The sequence below is a fragment of the Phocoena sinus genome, chromosome 3 (assembly GCF_008692025.1).
Source record: "Phocoena sinus isolate mPhoSin1 chromosome 3, mPhoSin1.pri, whole genome shotgun sequence".
NCBI lineage: Eukaryota > Metazoa > Chordata > Mammalia > Artiodactyla > Phocoenidae > Phocoena > Phocoena sinus.
Window position 1 is genome coordinate 116,834,857 of NC_045765.1, and position 16,510 is coordinate 116,851,366.

General features: G+C 44.1%; 1 protein-coding gene across 1 annotated transcript in view; it reads right to left on the reverse strand.

The window, feature by feature from the left end:
- The window catches only part of MAP1B (microtubule associated protein 1B), a 93,910-nt gene extending 82,128 nt beyond the window's left edge, over positions 1-11,782 (reverse strand). Inside the window, exons 1-2 of the mRNA XM_032625151.1 lie at positions 11,231-11,782; positions 2,474-2,575 (exon numbers count right to left, since the gene is read on the reverse strand). Coding sequence (XP_032481042.1) covers positions 2,474-2,575; positions 11,231-11,414 — 286 coding nt within the window. The 5' untranslated portion in view covers positions 11,415-11,782. The remainder of the gene's footprint in view (positions 1-2,473; positions 2,576-11,230) is intronic.
- Positions 11,783-16,510: the final 4,728 nt, after the last annotated feature.

Here is a 16,510-nt window from a genome sequence, read left to right on the forward strand (position 1 = left end):
CTTCTACAGACTATCAGTGCGTGGGGAAGACACACTAGATTTGGAGCCACTTAAAAAACAGATCTCACATTTTCCCATAAAACCCTTCAGTTCGTCCAGGAAAAGCTAAAGGCTTCTTTGGGTCCAATCCAGCGATCACCCTACGATCTCTGCTTACCCCAATCTGGCATCCTCATCCTCTAACGTAACATCTCTTCTCTCTAAAACACACTTACCTACCTGAACTGAAGCTGATGTGTGCTTTTATCCTCTGCTGTAGCCTTGGTTAGAAACCTTCACCCCGCTCTGAATGCTTCCCACACAGGGCCTCACCCCCATGGCTATATTCTGGATGCTCGGTTCTCAGAGCACAGGCCCAGCCCTGCACGGCTGCACTCTTAGGCTGGGGAAGGAAGCTCATAACCTCTTCCTGGACCTGGCAAGAATGGGAGGGTGCTGTGTGTCCAGGCGCCAATCTCTAGACACAGAGCCTAGCACAGCACTGCTACAACTAGGTCGGTAACCAACCTTTACTGTGGGTGACAGCAGGAAAAGAAGGGAGAATGGGCTACATGAGCCCACGGTAGTGGTTTGTGGGGGGGACCTGACCTTCCTTAGTCCACAAGAGTCATACTAGGTCCCTGGTTCAAAAATGGTTAATTCTTTAGCAATTCTTGCAGCCTTTCATTTCACAATATACTGCCATTCTATAAAGTCAAATACAAGTATGAAGGAACACAATGCAAATCACAGGATTCATTTACCAAAAAAAAAGTCATAGCAAGAAAGCCAGAACAACCTACAGAGAAAGGATAAAAGCTTGAATTTTACATTTTGAAACATACTTGTTGGAAAAGGGTACTTCCCTTATTTTTCTTCTCGTGAGATGAATTCAAAAGTCACAGAAATGTGCAAGACATAAAAATGCAACATAACAACGAGAGAAACAACCATATACTGTACCTTTACTTCAGCAAATCACGCGCTGTCTGATAGTCTCTGGATCATTCTTTTTGCTCGACGCAAAGTTACAGAGCTGATTTTCACATGGCTTTACAGCAAGTTTAACTTTTAATGAACCAGTTCTTGCTAAGTTTTTCTTAACACATTTACTCAACTCCATGCTTGAAAGCTACAATTCATTTGATAACTGAAAAGTAAGGGATTTTATTCTAATAGCAAACTCAAAGAGAAGCACTATCCCAGTCTCATGGGCATACTGCTGCAGCCAAGTGAGATGCATGAAGGCACTGACAGTCTGTACGTGATTTCCAATCTCAGTATGTACAAGTATGTACAACGATGTAATCAGTCAGAAAGGCTGAACCGGGCTTCCCTGGTGGCGCAGTGGTTGAGAGTCCGCCTGCGATGCAGGGGACGCGGGTTCGTGCCCCGGTCCGGGAAGCTCCCACATGCCGCGGAGCGGCTGGGCCTGTGAGCCATGGCCGCTGAGCCTGCACGTCCGGAGCCTGTGCTCCACGACGGGAGAGGCCACAACAGTGAGAGGCCCGCGTACCGCAAAAAAAAAAAAGATTAAAAAAAAAGGCTGAACCTCCTTGCTGGTTTTTTATCAACGCCAACAAAATTTGCAATCATACAACAAAATCATGTACACAGAAAAGGGTGTTCTCTCTTTTACATAAAATTTAGGTGGTATTTAAGAAATAAAATGCAAAACCGTATGTGATAGATCAATGGCAGAGCTATTGAAAAACACACCCCAGGTTTAGAGTCTTTATGGGCAAGTAACTCTGTTCATAATCCTCAAATGTGACTAAGTGGGAGAAGTATGGGTCACAGCTCACATGAGGAAGACAAGGTGGGTGAGTCTGCCTACATCCCCAGGCCTAGAGGCACAGGTAGACTACATCCCCAGTGAAGCGGCTACTTAGCGGCAGCATCTTCATAAATGACAAATGTTTGTGTCCTTACCTTTAATTATTCTGCAGTATTCTTTTTCATCTCTGAAAGAAAGGCTATTTTAACAGTAGTTTGGAATTTCAGACTCTTTTACCCACACTAAGAAAAGTAGGTGATAATGCAATGACGAAAATGATAATGTATATTTCATTCAGATAGAAAATGCAGTAAAGCAGATATTTCATTTTCTTGAGAGGGAAGGGCAGTTATGAAATTCTGGGAGCATCCAATTTGTATTCATAACTTCATGTGAGTAAAATTAACATTTAAATAGTTTACAAACCCTTAAGCTCAGAGTACAATGAGATAAATACGAAAAAAATTTTTTAATTTACCCTAGAACTTAAAAACTTTTAAGACTCCACAAAATGGAAAGCCACACAGTGACAACTTAAGAGTTAGCTGACCTTCCTAAAATATGGCTTCTTGCTAACCTAGATGATAATAACAAACACAAAGAATCCTTTAGCAATAAGAGGAAATCTTTTCCATGCCCCAGGCAAAGCTTTCCAGCCAACGGCCTGTTTCTCATCCTTTCAAATTCTACGTTGACTAATACTTAACTAAGCCTCACCTGGAACTTCAGGAGAGAATCTTGCAGAGTGTCGGGATACAAAAAGTTTCAGTTCTTGATCCAGGTTGCATTCAATCAGGTTTGTGTCCCATGATCGGATTCCTAAGGAAGGAAAGGAAGACAGATGACAGATCTCCAGTTACTCATTTCGAAGTGGTTTGGAAAACATCACGGTAGCACTTCTCAAGCTTTAAGGAAGGATGTGGAAACTCCTTTCCTGAAGAGCGTGGTGACCAGCAGTGGATGCCCACAAAATGGGAGGGCCGGGGAAGTCTCTCCACCAGGCCACAGGGGAAGGATAACTAGCAGTGTGGACTGAACTCCTGCCCCTCATAAAATGTAAATGCAGCTCTTCTGGAAGAGTAAAGGAAAACAGTTATTAGGAAAATGACAGGCTTTACTCCAGGGTGGGAGTAGAAAGGACAGGAAGATGGTGAGCCTGTAGCAGTTAGGGGGCTACCAGACAATCGCTAGCTTTCCCATGGTCCGTTTGTACGTGGCTAGAAAATGTAGAATGAGGGTGGGGAAGCAGAGATATGGAGGCTGGCATTCAAGTCCAGGGCTCTGTTTTTAAAGCTTTTTGTAGTGTGCATATGCATTTTGTGTATCTGGTCACTTTTCTTTACCCCTCCCATTTTTGACCTTGATTTCTCAACCCCTAGATATCAACCAAAATTTGTGTGATCTTTGCTAAGAAAGCTGGATCTCAATCTTAAAAGACGCCCGGCCTCTCTGTCCTCCCAGGCATTTACCTGACTAGCTTGGCAGACAGCTCTTTCATTCACAATTGTTAGTTGTCCTGAATTTTCTTATCCAGAGGCAAAGAAATGTGGCAACTTTTTATACTGTATAAAACTTCTACAGAGTTGAGGGCCATGAACTGTCTATTCCCACAAAAGTTGAGGCTTCCGTTCACAAGACTGGAAGCTGGGGTGAGGGGAATACGAGGGTAAGGAGTGCTGACGCCCTACCTCCCTCATCTCTTCCCACTTCCTCTCTCCTGACCTTCCAAGAGAGATGGCTAAAGGGTACAGCAGAGGTGGGAGTCCTGGGAAGCAGGCCAGGCAAAAGTGGGGAACCACAGAACTGGGAGTGTGTGTTTGTTTTTCATGTATTTTTATATCTTCCCAAATAGACGGCTCACGGTAGAGCCATTATGTAGGTAGTATCCTAGATTGTACCCCTGCATGGAGCATCCTCAATTGCCGGAAACAAACCTCTGGAACAACTATCATTCTTGCCTATCTACTAAAGGCAGGGACTTGAACGTCTAGGGGTACCACACAGGTGAACTATCTCTAAATAAACACTTGGTCATTTAATCATTTTCAGTCATGCATACAGACTTGGAAGCATAAATGGCAGTGTGTTATTTAAATACACCTCTCAAATCCTTAAGGCATACGTGCACTTACCCCCATTTAAATCTTGTTCAGTTTTCCTGTCTTGCAAAGAATGAAGGTAGATACACACACACACACACACACACACACACACACACAGATTCTGGAAACTGAGTTGACCACTCATCTAAAATATCTTCAGATGACACACCAAACACCTTTACGAATGTGAGAAATATTTTCAAATAGATGTATACATCTACTACACAGAGGCAGCAATTTCTCATACAATCTCTGGGAAGAATTCAGGTGTGCACGAGTTAACATTCCTAAAGACAGGCTAAATTACAAGGGAGAAGTTTATGGGTCTCCCTGGAAACATTAACAGCCTCAGTTCGCCTTTGTGCTAATGGAGTATTTAAATTTTAACAAGAAAGGCATGTTGTGATTTTGCAGATCTTTTTCCGTGCAGAAATGATAAATGGGTTTTTGTTTGTTTGTTTCACAGAAAGCTTGACAAGTCGAGAGGCCTGAATTCATTAGAATATTTTACTTCCACGTATATATACTACGTATTCGGCTAGCATGGAAAATCATCGAGCTCCTGTCTGAGCTGCTTAATTGGAAATTCGTGACTGGATTATCTGTGCTCCAGGTCTGAGCTCCACTTTGTCTTCAGGCTTGTCAAGTAGGGTCAATAAAGTTAATAATGAACATATGTATTAAAATTAAATTCGTATAATTTTTCTGCCTTTGTTCTAAGAAATGTCTAAATTGCTACATCATTTGAATGGCTTCATCTAGAGTTATCCATAGACTTGTTCTTAGATTGTTGTTTGCCATTTTTCCCTTGGCTTCAATTAACTTCAATGTCATGACACATGCAGTTAAACATTTGCTTTTTATTTCATAAACTCCTGGTTCTATGATTTGTAATTTAGCAATGGAAAAAGTATGAAACAGTAGAAAAACCATTTAGTAATTTTTAAGTTACATTAGCAAACAGCTGATAATGTAACTTATACTCCCAGTGAAATTAAAAATTCAGGATTCTCTTTTCAAGGGAGCAATTTCCAGCCAAATTACATCTTAATGATGCATCATCACTACTACCACTTATAAAATAAAGGTTACAATGGATTTACTAGTAATTTTAGTTGGAAAGGAAAATTTTGGAACCAAGCCACTTTCTATACCAATTTTAGAAAGAAAATACTGTGTAATTACCTTGTACCTTCTACTGGATAACGTTAGTAAAGGGAAATACTACTTCTCAATGAAGATTCATATTGCATTTAGTCAGTTTATATATCGCTCCTTTGTGCCTAAGAGGAAGCCAGCGGTGGCCCCTCTAAAGCTCACGGGACAAAAAAATGTCTTCTTTGGCTCTTCTCACATAGTCCCCTCCCTGAGTTCATGGCTGGAGGGGATAGTGGGGTGCTGGTAAAGAAGGTCTGAAGAGGCTTTCAGAAGCAGGTCATCCTGGTTTCCAGTGGGAGTACAAAAGCCATGGAATTTCCTGGCTCTTTTTCTGACTATCCCCCAGTCCACGCCAGGTCAAGCTCCTCCCTGGGCCTCTGCTTCTCCAGCAAACTCTATCATGACTGTGCCCTTACAGGCTTACCCAGGTGGGGACAAAACAACCCCACCAGTTGGAGGAGATCAACCTCCACTTTTTAAACTGGGCCCAGAGAATATCTGTGACCCATGGGCAGCTGGCCTATGGCTAGGCATCCTGAGAACACCCCTACCTAACCTGGCACTGTCTTCCAGCCCTGGAAGCAAGTACCATCACTGTCTGTGTATAGCCTGATGACCAGGCGGGAACAAAGGATCATGGATTTCCATCTCAGTTCTCTGATTCCAGGAGTGGCAGTGCACAAAGGGGAGGCTAAAGTGCACATAAAGTTGACAGATGAAAAAAGGAGAAAAGAAAAGGGTGTGTGTGTGTGTGTGTGTGTGCGCGTGTGTGTGTGTTGTTGGGGGGTGGGTATCACAGGACAAGTCAGGGTGAACAATAAGGAAGAACCAGGTTGCCTTATTTTACATAGGTTAGATCTTGCCAAGTTTACTGATCATGCAAGCATTTTGCAGGATTATTTAATAAAACCAACAATTTTTTAAAAAGGCCTCTCATTTAAAGGCGAAAATCTATATCCTGAAATAAACAATAGATTGAAGAAAGCAGAAAGAAATGACCATGCATTGTGTGCTGAAATGTACACGGATTCTATCTGACTGCTATTTGAGCAAGTTGGTTTTCTTCCATGAGCTTCAGTTGCTCCCTCTCAGAAACAGACTTTGAATATTTTTTGCCCAAGTTCCTAAATTATTACTAAACTATAACCATAAGATTCTATTTTCAAAACTATGCTAAAACGTGATCTGAAGTCAGATTTGAATCATAAAGAAACAATTAAAACAAAGGAAATGCTAAATTCCATAAGGTTTTCTTTCCTAGAGAAAAGTTTTCCTATTTTTTCCCTTGACCTAACCTTCAATTTGCGTTTTTCCTTTTGTTTTAAGCCAACAATTTGACGTTCATAATTTATATGTTATGTGTAATGCAGACAGTATCTTACAGAGTTCATCATTTCAAAGCATTGATGATAAATAATTTAGGTCTTGGCTAGCACTTCACATTAGAAGCAAGCAAAAGAAGTGATTTATAATAATTTATTTATTGGCCTAAAAGTTAGAACTTATTTAAAAAGTAAGCCTTTAGAGAAGGTTAATAATGACTCATCAATTTAATGACCTTAAGTTTAGTGTCTGGCTTATATTTCAGCATGGATCAAAGAACCCTTAGTAGGTAATACCAATTAAGCAGTGCAAGCAGAAAGGCATCTGCCTTTTGACTTTGAAACGTATGAAGATGAATATAATCAAGTTAACAGTCCCCAACATTTCTTTTAATTCCCACCATGTTGTTGTTTTTCTGTTGAAACAAAATGGAAATGAAACCCCAAATCTTTCCTGGGTTCTTAATTCTCTTAACCATCTTAGACTAAAAACATTCAATAAATGACATCAGAAACACTGTAGTTAGCGAAACTTACATCTAAAAATCCAGGACATTAGATGTTACACACATCTATCTTATTATGAACAAATCCCACTGATTCCCAATATTAACTAGAGGAAAGTTAAACTCTTCAACAGTAATTGAAAACATTAAACGGACACTTAGTATTCTTTATATGTTTTAGTTTCTTTTAAAAAAATAAAGCAAAGAAAACTTCACAAGGCTATAGAATTAGTTTTGCAAAGCATGGATATATGTAGTCCATGTCCTAAAATAAACAGGAGGAGTGGAGGCTCTGCTAAAAATAGGGATGACTGTTAAGTCCTTCTTGGGGACTAATTAGGAAGGGGGCAACAGAGGTGCCGAAGAGCAGTTGGTGGAGCAACAATGGTTTGGCACTGAGTCCTGCATAACTAACTAACTAAAGCTAGACCAGTCTGAGGAAAGTCTATTGTTTCAAATTTGAGAAGAAATGACCAGACCCTCCATTATGCATTTTGAATACAGCTGAAGAAATGAATGATGGTCTCTCTTCCTTGTGTAACCAAGCAGGACCCTATGGGGCCTTCCTGGGACAGACCCCTCCCCTATATCCTCTGCTTTAGCTCCTCTCTGAAGTACCTAGATATTAGTATCTGATGCATTACTTCCTGACTTGTTTTTCAGATGCTAAAACTACCACCAAATGGAAGGAATTAACTACTTGATGACCATGAGCACATACTGCCCATTACCGCCTTGTTACCTCATCATCAATCAACCAGAGAATTGTGCACGAGCTAATCACAAACCCTGGGACGCCCTCCCTCACCTTGCCTTTAAAAATGCTTCACTGAAACCCTTCGCGGAGTTCAGGGTTTTGAGCACAAACTACCCATTCTCCTTGTATTGGCACCTCACAATAAAGCTGCACTTTCCTTCGCCACAACCTGGTGTCAGTAGATTGGCTTTACTGTGCAAGGGTGAGCAGACCTGAGTTTGGTTCAGTAACACCTGGTTTCATGAAGCATTTACTAAGCATCCATGCTGGGGTGTTTCAGGCCTGTTGATTTACTGCATTACCACCATCTTCCTATAGACCTATTTGCTGGACTTCCCAAAGAGGCCTAAGTCATCAAATGGCAAAAATCCAAGTCACCAGGGTCTCCAAACCCACAGAGCCTTTGTTAAGGCAAAGAGGGGAAATGGGAAGCAAGAGGAACAGATGATGAACGGCTTTCCCAGCCTGCAGCGCACAATCAGAGCCGAACACCCTGGAGCATCTCCATCTTGCTTCACACAACGGGGTCCATGGGCACCAGCAACTACAGCCGTGGTATCAGAGTGACCTCTGGAGGAGGTCCAGCTGGGACCTGAAAGCTGAGGCGGCAGCGAATCCGGCACAGGGAAACAGCCAGCCTGCCCTGTTGCTAGGTCATCTTAGACTGTCGGAAAAGCTACGGGAGCAGTATTTTCACTTAGCACTGGAAGGCCCTGCAGCTTGATCTGCATCCGAGACCCCAGGACCCAAGAGAGTGATCTCCAGAGGAAAAGCAGCATCTGTTACTGTGCGTTAGGAAATGGCTCTGCTCACTCACTTGGTTGATTCTTAATGGGATCAGTACTGCCATTTCAGAGGTACCTGCAAAATCCTGACTGAATCAGGGAATTCAAAATCAGGAAGACGGACTTCCCTGGTGGCGCAGTGGTTGCGAGTCCGCCTGCCGATGCAGGAGACACGGGTTCGTGCCCCGGTTCGGGAAGATCCCACATGCCATGGAGTGGCCGGGCCTGTGAGCCATGGCCGCTGAGCCTGCGCGTCTGGAGCCTGTGCTCCGCAACGGGAGAGGCCACAACAGTGAGAGGCCCGCGTACCGCAAAAAAGGAAAAAAAAAAAAAAAAAAATCAGAAAGGCATGCTGACTGAAAAGGAAACCTGAGGGGGCTTCTGGGATTCCAGTAATGTCTGCTTCTTGATCAGGATCATACAGGTATGTCGTTTTGTGAAAATTCACCAAGCTCCTCACTTATGATTTGTGCCTTTTCCTCTTTATATAATACATCAATAAAAAAATGTTTTTTAAAAGACAGGAAGACAAATCTGAATATTATCACTAAGTGCTAGCAGTGTAAAACACAGTAGAGAGCACTTCACAACGATACCTGAATGCCTCTAGTTTATCCTCAAGCAGAAGCAGCCTGAGAAACAGGGCACTAAAAGGATATCAGCAGAGTAACAAAGCAGGAGTATAACTACATGGAAGGTGATTGCTGAACCACCTCCCTGCATGGGGCGCTGCCCACAAGTGGATGACTATTGCCTTTGTATAAAGGCAAGCTCTGAAAATTGCTGTTTGATCTCCCTGAAGTTAGCTTGTCCTGCACTAACATCATGACAGGGCCAGAAAACCAGTGATGCTGCAGTGCTGGCACCTCTGTCACTTATGAATGGTGTCACCTTGAGCTGGTCCCTTTATCCTTCCTGCCTCTCTGGGCCCCCCATCTCCAAATTGGGGATGGTGGTCCCTCTCCTCGCACTGCATCGGGTGGTTATGAACCTTTTATAGATAGAAAAACACTTCCTGATGTATTATTGCTTCCCAGCAAAGGTGCTGACAAATAATATTTTTTTAAAAAATACAAAGTCATTGATTCATACAGTAGCCACACCCAAAATCAGTACGTGTGAAATCTTCCAAGGAGAAAATGTGCAAATAAACTAAATTAGTACAGATCAGATTAAAGGGCTGTAGTTTGAAAATGAAGCGTTTTTGAGATGCTCAAATGAGGCATTTCACTATTGACATATCCTATTCTTAAATATTGTTTTCCGAAGAAAATAACAAGACTGCTTGTTGCTCACTTTTTCTTTTTTCTTTCTTTCTTTCTTTCTTTTTTAATCTGAAAGGGAACATCAGTGCTTTTAAAGTTAAACAAAAGAACCAGGTCTGCAACTCCAGCCCCCACCCTGCAGCCTTTTGTTCTGGGGACAGGCGACCGTTTCCAAATGCAGAGGCAGACTACTAGCGTTTATTTATTTATTTTTTAAATCTAAAACAAGGTTTTTCTCTCTTCTTAAATTTATGGGGTGGGGGCGGGTGCGGGGAACGAGGGCTGCGTGAACGCCCTTTGTCCGCCTCGGGCTGCCGTAGAGACCGCAGTGCGGACTGCACCACGCCCACCAGCCGGTGCCTCCGGGCAGAACCGCTTCAGCACCACCCCGAGAGAATAGAGCGCTGGCTGGGCCTGGGGAGGGAGTAGCGACCTCTGTCAGGGCGAGGGGAGGTCTGGGACGCCGAGGGTAAAGGGAAAGGCAGAGGACAGACTGCCTACCCGGGGACTTCGAGCGCAACAAAGCCGGGCAGGGGAGAGGTGGGGGCAGGTAGCACCCCCAAGCCCTGGCGGAGCGCACTCCCGGCCAGCCGCGCCCACTGGGGGCGCCGCAGTGCGGGGGGCAGGTGCGGCGGGCGGGGGCACTGCGGCAGCCCGGGTGGGGCTGCGGGGCGGGTCGGTCCGCTCGCCCGAGGCTGCGCCCGCCGGACCCGCACGGCCCCGCCCAGGGTTCCAGGCAAACCGCTATTCGGCCTCTGCAGGGCGCGCCAGTAGTGCGCGCACCGGACGAGGCGCCGGCCCTACCCGCGGGCCTCCCGCCGTCCCCCTCCCTAAGCCATCACTCCCGAGGCCGAGACTTTTAAAAGGAGCCCCACCCCACAACTTGGGGGTCCCATTGTCCTTGCTAAAAGCTGCAACCAAGGCCCCAGGGGCGGTAGCGAGGCAGGCGCCTCCTGGGAAGGAGGCGCAGGCGGTTCTCCATCTCCGCATCCCTGGGGGTGGGGGGGAGCGGGCGTGGCCCTAGGACTAGCGTAGTCATTCCAAGGAAAGAAAAGATGGGGAGGTTTTAAGCCAGCAAAGGCACTTCTCGGGGGCTGAGGTGTTTGTGGTGGGAATGATTCCCACGAGAGCCCTGGCACATGGTACTTCAGCCTGGGGTCTGCCGTCGAGGGGCAATCCCAGCATTTTGCGGGGGTGAGGGGGGGGCTGAAAGGAGTGGCCGCATCAGCGCCCCCCCCCCTTTGGTTTCCTGCGGTTGCGGCTTTATTGTGGCCTCTGCCCCTTTGACACCTGCATCTCATTTAGCGGGAGAGGCGGTAGCCAGCTGGGATCTGCCGACCCAGCCTGGTAACGGATCCGTCAAGATTAGGAGAGGCTCTCCCACTGCGTCTCAAATCTGATAATTCGAATTATTCTCCGAAATGAGCCCAGAAAAAGAGTCTGGACCAAGTGCGGGAAGTAGCGGGGAAAGACATGGGCGCGGGGTGTGCCGGAGGAGAAAGGTGGCCGTCGCGCCCTGGGTGGGGTCGCGTTTGCGCGTCTCCCCAGACGCGTCCGCTCGGGGCGCAGGGCCTCTTACCGAGTTCGATGTTGCCGATGGCGCGTCGCAGGTGCTCCTCGGTCACAATCTCGCCCACGACCACCAGCAGGTAGAACTTGCTGTCGAGGAAGCGATGCGACAGGCTGGGCGAGGTGGTCGCCGCCGGGCTGGCGATGCTGCCGGACGGCTCAGGCTCGGTGGCTTCCACCACCACGGTCGCCATCCTGCCGGCTTGCTATGCCTCGGCGAAGTGCCGCGCTCCGGCCGCTCCTCTCCTCTGCGGCAGGAGAAAGGATTATCTCCGAAGGTGCAGTCTCCGCTCCGCCCCCTGCGTCTCCCCTCCTCCTGGCGCTGCGCGCCACCTCCCCCTCCGCCCTCTCCTAGAGCGCGCGGCGGAGAGGAGTGGGGAGTGAGAGAGGGCGGGGAGGCGGCGCCTCTTATATGGAGACTAGGCAGGGAACCGGGGAGGAGGAGGAAGAGGAGGAGGCAAGGACCACCCGGCACATCCTCACGGGGTGGCTGCCTCCGCTCTTCCAGCCGTTGGCCCAGAGCTGATGTCATCTGCAGCAAATCATCTCGCCCGCGGCCCGGAAGCTGGAGGGACGAGATGTGCGGACAATGGTCAGGGCAGGGCCGCGAGTCAAGTGGCAGGAGGACTCTAAGGGGGGAAAACACTCCCAACCTACACCCCACACCACACCCACCGCCCGCTGCAAACCCTCACCCCGCTGGTGCAGGAGAATGGGATGTCTTTCCGTTTTCAGAGTCGGGATATTTTACCTTGTCCGAGGTGCACAAGTCAGGTCTCTGCCTTGTGTCCTGTCTGCGTTGAAGCCAGGTTCTCAGGAGCTGTGTTAGCACAGCGGACCTGGGGCAGAAGGTACCCCGCCCGGGAAGATGGAACCTGTCTCTTCTTTGATGTGAATTCAGGAAGACATATTTACCAGTATTCACCACCTTCACTGTAAAGAATACATCAAAAATGCAAAACCTAAGCTTACCATTGTTCAGGCTTTGGACCTTACTCTGCAGGAGCCACTGATGAAAAAGTACTGGCTTTGTGGTGCTCGTGGGAAATGAAAAGAATGCAGATGCATTATTCCAGATACAGATTTTTCTTAATAATATGCTGAACAGATATCAGGCATAACACAGAATAAAGAGAAGATACTGTCTCTACCCAGCCGGAGTATAGTGACTATAATATACTTTTCAGTTCCTTGGGGAACACACAAGAAAAATGATTTCATGTGACAATGATGTCTTTTAAAATACATGTAGCATTGGGAATTTTTATTGTCTTTGTCTATGTTTAGAATAACTCATAAAAATGTTGTTTAAAGGCAGCCCATCTACAACCATTTCTCACAAACACTGAATATAGCTTCTGTCCCAGGAAGGGGGTGGTGGTGGTGAAGAAGGAACAAAGCGTGCAAACACAGTACTATCATAAAAGACTGGGGGATAAGAGGCTTAGGAAAGCGGAATGGATGGAAACTAGAGTAGTCAATATAGTTTTAATACTAGAATGCATATTTTAAAAAATCACCTGGATATACTAAGACTTCCAAAATAGCCCATGGTCTTAGCTGTTAACCACCCTGACTTATTGGTAATGTACTCTTTGCTCTTAGCTCCTTCCTGAAACCCTGACATGGTCCTAGCCCCATCCTAAATGCCGGTCTGATCAATGGGAACTAAAGATACCATCTGGCCCACAGCACTTGGGGTCTGTGACAATCTTACTGGTGAGCTGCACTCACCAGTTAGCAGTGACAAAGAGTTTCCAAGTGAGATGGTAACAGATCACATTTTGGTCAAGAGAAGGCATTCAATTGCTGTTAGAGAGATGAGGCCAGCACCAAAGCCCATAATGGGGGGAGGAGAAATGGCGAGGGCACTGTTTTCCAATTTCAGGCTTTGGAATTAGCGTCAGCTAGTGATTGTCTTCCATTTCTCTGAGCCACCATTACTTCTATTTATGTAATAGTTTTCATTAGCTCTATTTCTTTTACTTAAATTTATTTTAAATGAAATTCTTTATTGCTGTAGAGATGGAAACACTAATATTACTATAATTAGGAGGTATCCTTAAGAATAAACATAATGAAAATAAGTAAATTATAAAATTCCTGCTATACACTGTTGTTATTTGCTGAAGACTCTGACCCTGAGGTGTACCCTAAGTTAAACACAGAGGTAGCAAGTGTTAGAGAGGTATTGAAGACATACTAGCACCAGAGTCATTCTCCGTTGTCATAACAGAAGGTTGGATGAAAATAAACAACAGAAGAGCCTTTTTACTGTATGAGTTCATGCAATTAAATGCCATGACCATGAACCACCTAAGTCATTACCCACACTTTGAGAAAGAGACAAAATGGAAGAACACAGACCAGAGATGCTGACTGCCACTGTAAAACTTTGTAACTTTGGGAAAGTGACTTATTATCTTCAGTCTCTTCATCTATATACTGGGCAGAGTATATTTACAACTGTGTGAGTAACTACATAAGAGAAGAGTAAGTGATATAAATGTAAATGCCTAATACAGTGATCGGAACATAGTAAGCACTCAAGACATGATTGATGAATAGACCTCTTTTGACCAAGTTTCTCAGATAATGAAGTAAAAGCACCCTTACAAAATGTGTAGGTGACATCAAGTTGGGCACAACTACCAACACCTCTGAAAGAAGAATTGAATATTAAGTGACACTACAAACAAGAAAAGTAGTTGCTCCCATCCCCATCTCAGGAAAAAAAGATACAGTCCTGAGGAAGAAGGGGAAAACGAACATATAAGAGTACCTGTGTTACCTGCTGCCACTTGACATTACCTGGGTGTCCCAAAGGCCTCTCAGGCTCAACATGCTCCAAACCCAAATTGTCTTTGGCCTCCAAACCTGATCCTCTCTCACTTTTCCTATTTCAGTGAACGGTATCACCACCTATCCTGTGATCAAGCAAAAACCTCACAGGCATCTTGGACTCCTTCCTCTCAGCCCCATGTACAATTTAGCATGGAGTCTGGTCTATTTTACCTCCTAAGTATCTTTTCAATCCTTCTACTTCTTTCCACTGTCCCCATCCTGGTCCAAGCTACCATCATCATGAGAGGTAGTAGTGTACAGGTTAGAAATTGGGTTCTGGAGTCAGACTGCCTGCTTTCAAGTCCCAGCACCATGGTTTATTAGCTGTGTGACCTTGGGCAAGATGCTTAACCACTCTATGCCTTGGTTTCCTCATTTGCACGGTAGAGATGAGTGCCCACCTCACAGACAGGGGGACAGTTTAAATACGTAAAGTGCTTAAAATAGTGCCGTATATATAATAAGCACTCAGTAAGGGTGAGTTGTTCCTGCTATTGTTAAACATTTTACTATGGAAAATTTCAAACGTATATAAAAGGAGAGAGAATAGTATAAGAAACCTCCATGTACCCATTATCCCCAATCAAATGATTTTTACAGTTTGCTTATTTAAATCAAGATCCAAATGAGATCCATATATTTCGATTGATTGATATGTCTCCTTATGTCTCCTTATGTGTTCCTACCCTTTTTTTTTTCCTTTGAAACTTCTTGTTGAATAGTAGGAACATCTGTTCTACAGAATTTCACAGTCTGAGTTTTGCTGATTGCATCTCTGTTGTGTTATTTAACATGTTCGTCCAACTCCTGAATTATCTGTATATTGATAGTTAAATCTAAAGGCTTGATCACATTCAGGTTTGATACTTTTTTGCAATTATACTTCTTGGGTGATACTGTGTTCTTCCATCAGGAAGCACATAAAAACTAGGTGACCTTGTCCTGAGGCCTAGGCAGCCACTGATGACCATTACCTAGATCCTTTATTTCATTAAAGGTCGGAATATAATAATATTCTAATTTTATTATTCTTTCTTCATTTGACAGCTGGGAGACTTCTGTTCGGAGAAATATCACCCTGTCACTTGGTTAGCCTGAGGTACACTTATGCAGGAAGGGAAAGATAAACACATGATTCTCTTTATTTACTAATTTTGAAAATAATGAATTCCATAACATCCCTCCAAAGGTGATTAATAATTTTTTGTATCATTAAGAATATAAATTAAGTCATTATTCATATTGATATTTTAATTTTTCAATCTTTGGGCAGTAATATGCTAAGATATTCCCAGCTCACCTTGAATATACCTGGCCTCAGAACATGGAATTAGCCATTTCTCTAAGGAACCCTAGTTCCTTAAGAGGGAAATTGTATTTAGAGACCATAGTCTGAATACTAGGAGTGACTTGTTGCTACTATCTTAGTCATTGTTTGTAGATATTTTCAGTGGACAGAAATAGAAAGTGAATTTTTTTTCAAGATAATAAGAGTTCATTCTGAAATTGCCAATTCAGGATCAGGACTGCAGAGATTTTGCTTACCCTTCAATTTTACAACGTATTTCCTTTGTCTTATGCCAAGAATTCCAGTTCTCAAAGTCACCAAGGGTGAAAGAATTAGAAGAACATATAATTTCTCATTTTCTTTATCTGAAAATATATACAAATTATACTCACAGGGGCTTCCCTGGTGGCGCAGTAGTTGAGAGTCCGCCTGCCGATGCAGGGGACGCGGGTTCGTGCCCCAGTCCGGGAAGATCCTACATGCCGCGGGGTGGCTGGGCCCATGAGCCATGGCCGCTGAACCTGCGCGTCTGGAGCCTGTGCTCCACAACGGGAGAGGCCACAGCAGTGAGAGGCCCGCGTACCACAAAAAAAAAAAAAAAAAAAAAAAAAAATTATACTCACAGGAGTCTCAGGTCAAAATATTTTTGCCAACAACTACTAAAAGCAGTTTAAAATTTTTGCAATTACTTTTTTCCTTAGAATGTGTCACACTAGAGAACAAAAATAACCAGTTGCCAAAAACACCAAAATGGTCATTTTTCTTTTTGTTTTATTTTACAATTCGTATACAACCCTCTTAGAATAACAGAATAGCAATAAAAATGCTACTGATATCAATAGGATTACTGAAAGCAATTTAGGATTTTTTGTTTTTTGCAATTTTCTTTGTTATTAGATATATCCCACAGGGATGCAGTTTTAAAGTCACTTGAGTTAATTCCTTTTTATATATTATGCCACTAACTCAATACATAAATAGGTTCCTTTGTTACATTTTGTTCTCAGTTTTTATGAATGGATTTAAAATTTTTTCTCTTATTATAAGTGAGCTGGACCATCTTTTCATACTTTTAAGGGTGATTTGCATTTCATCTTCTGTGAGCTGTCTGCTTATATCCTTTGCCCATTTTTTTATTGGATGATTAGTGTTTTTCTT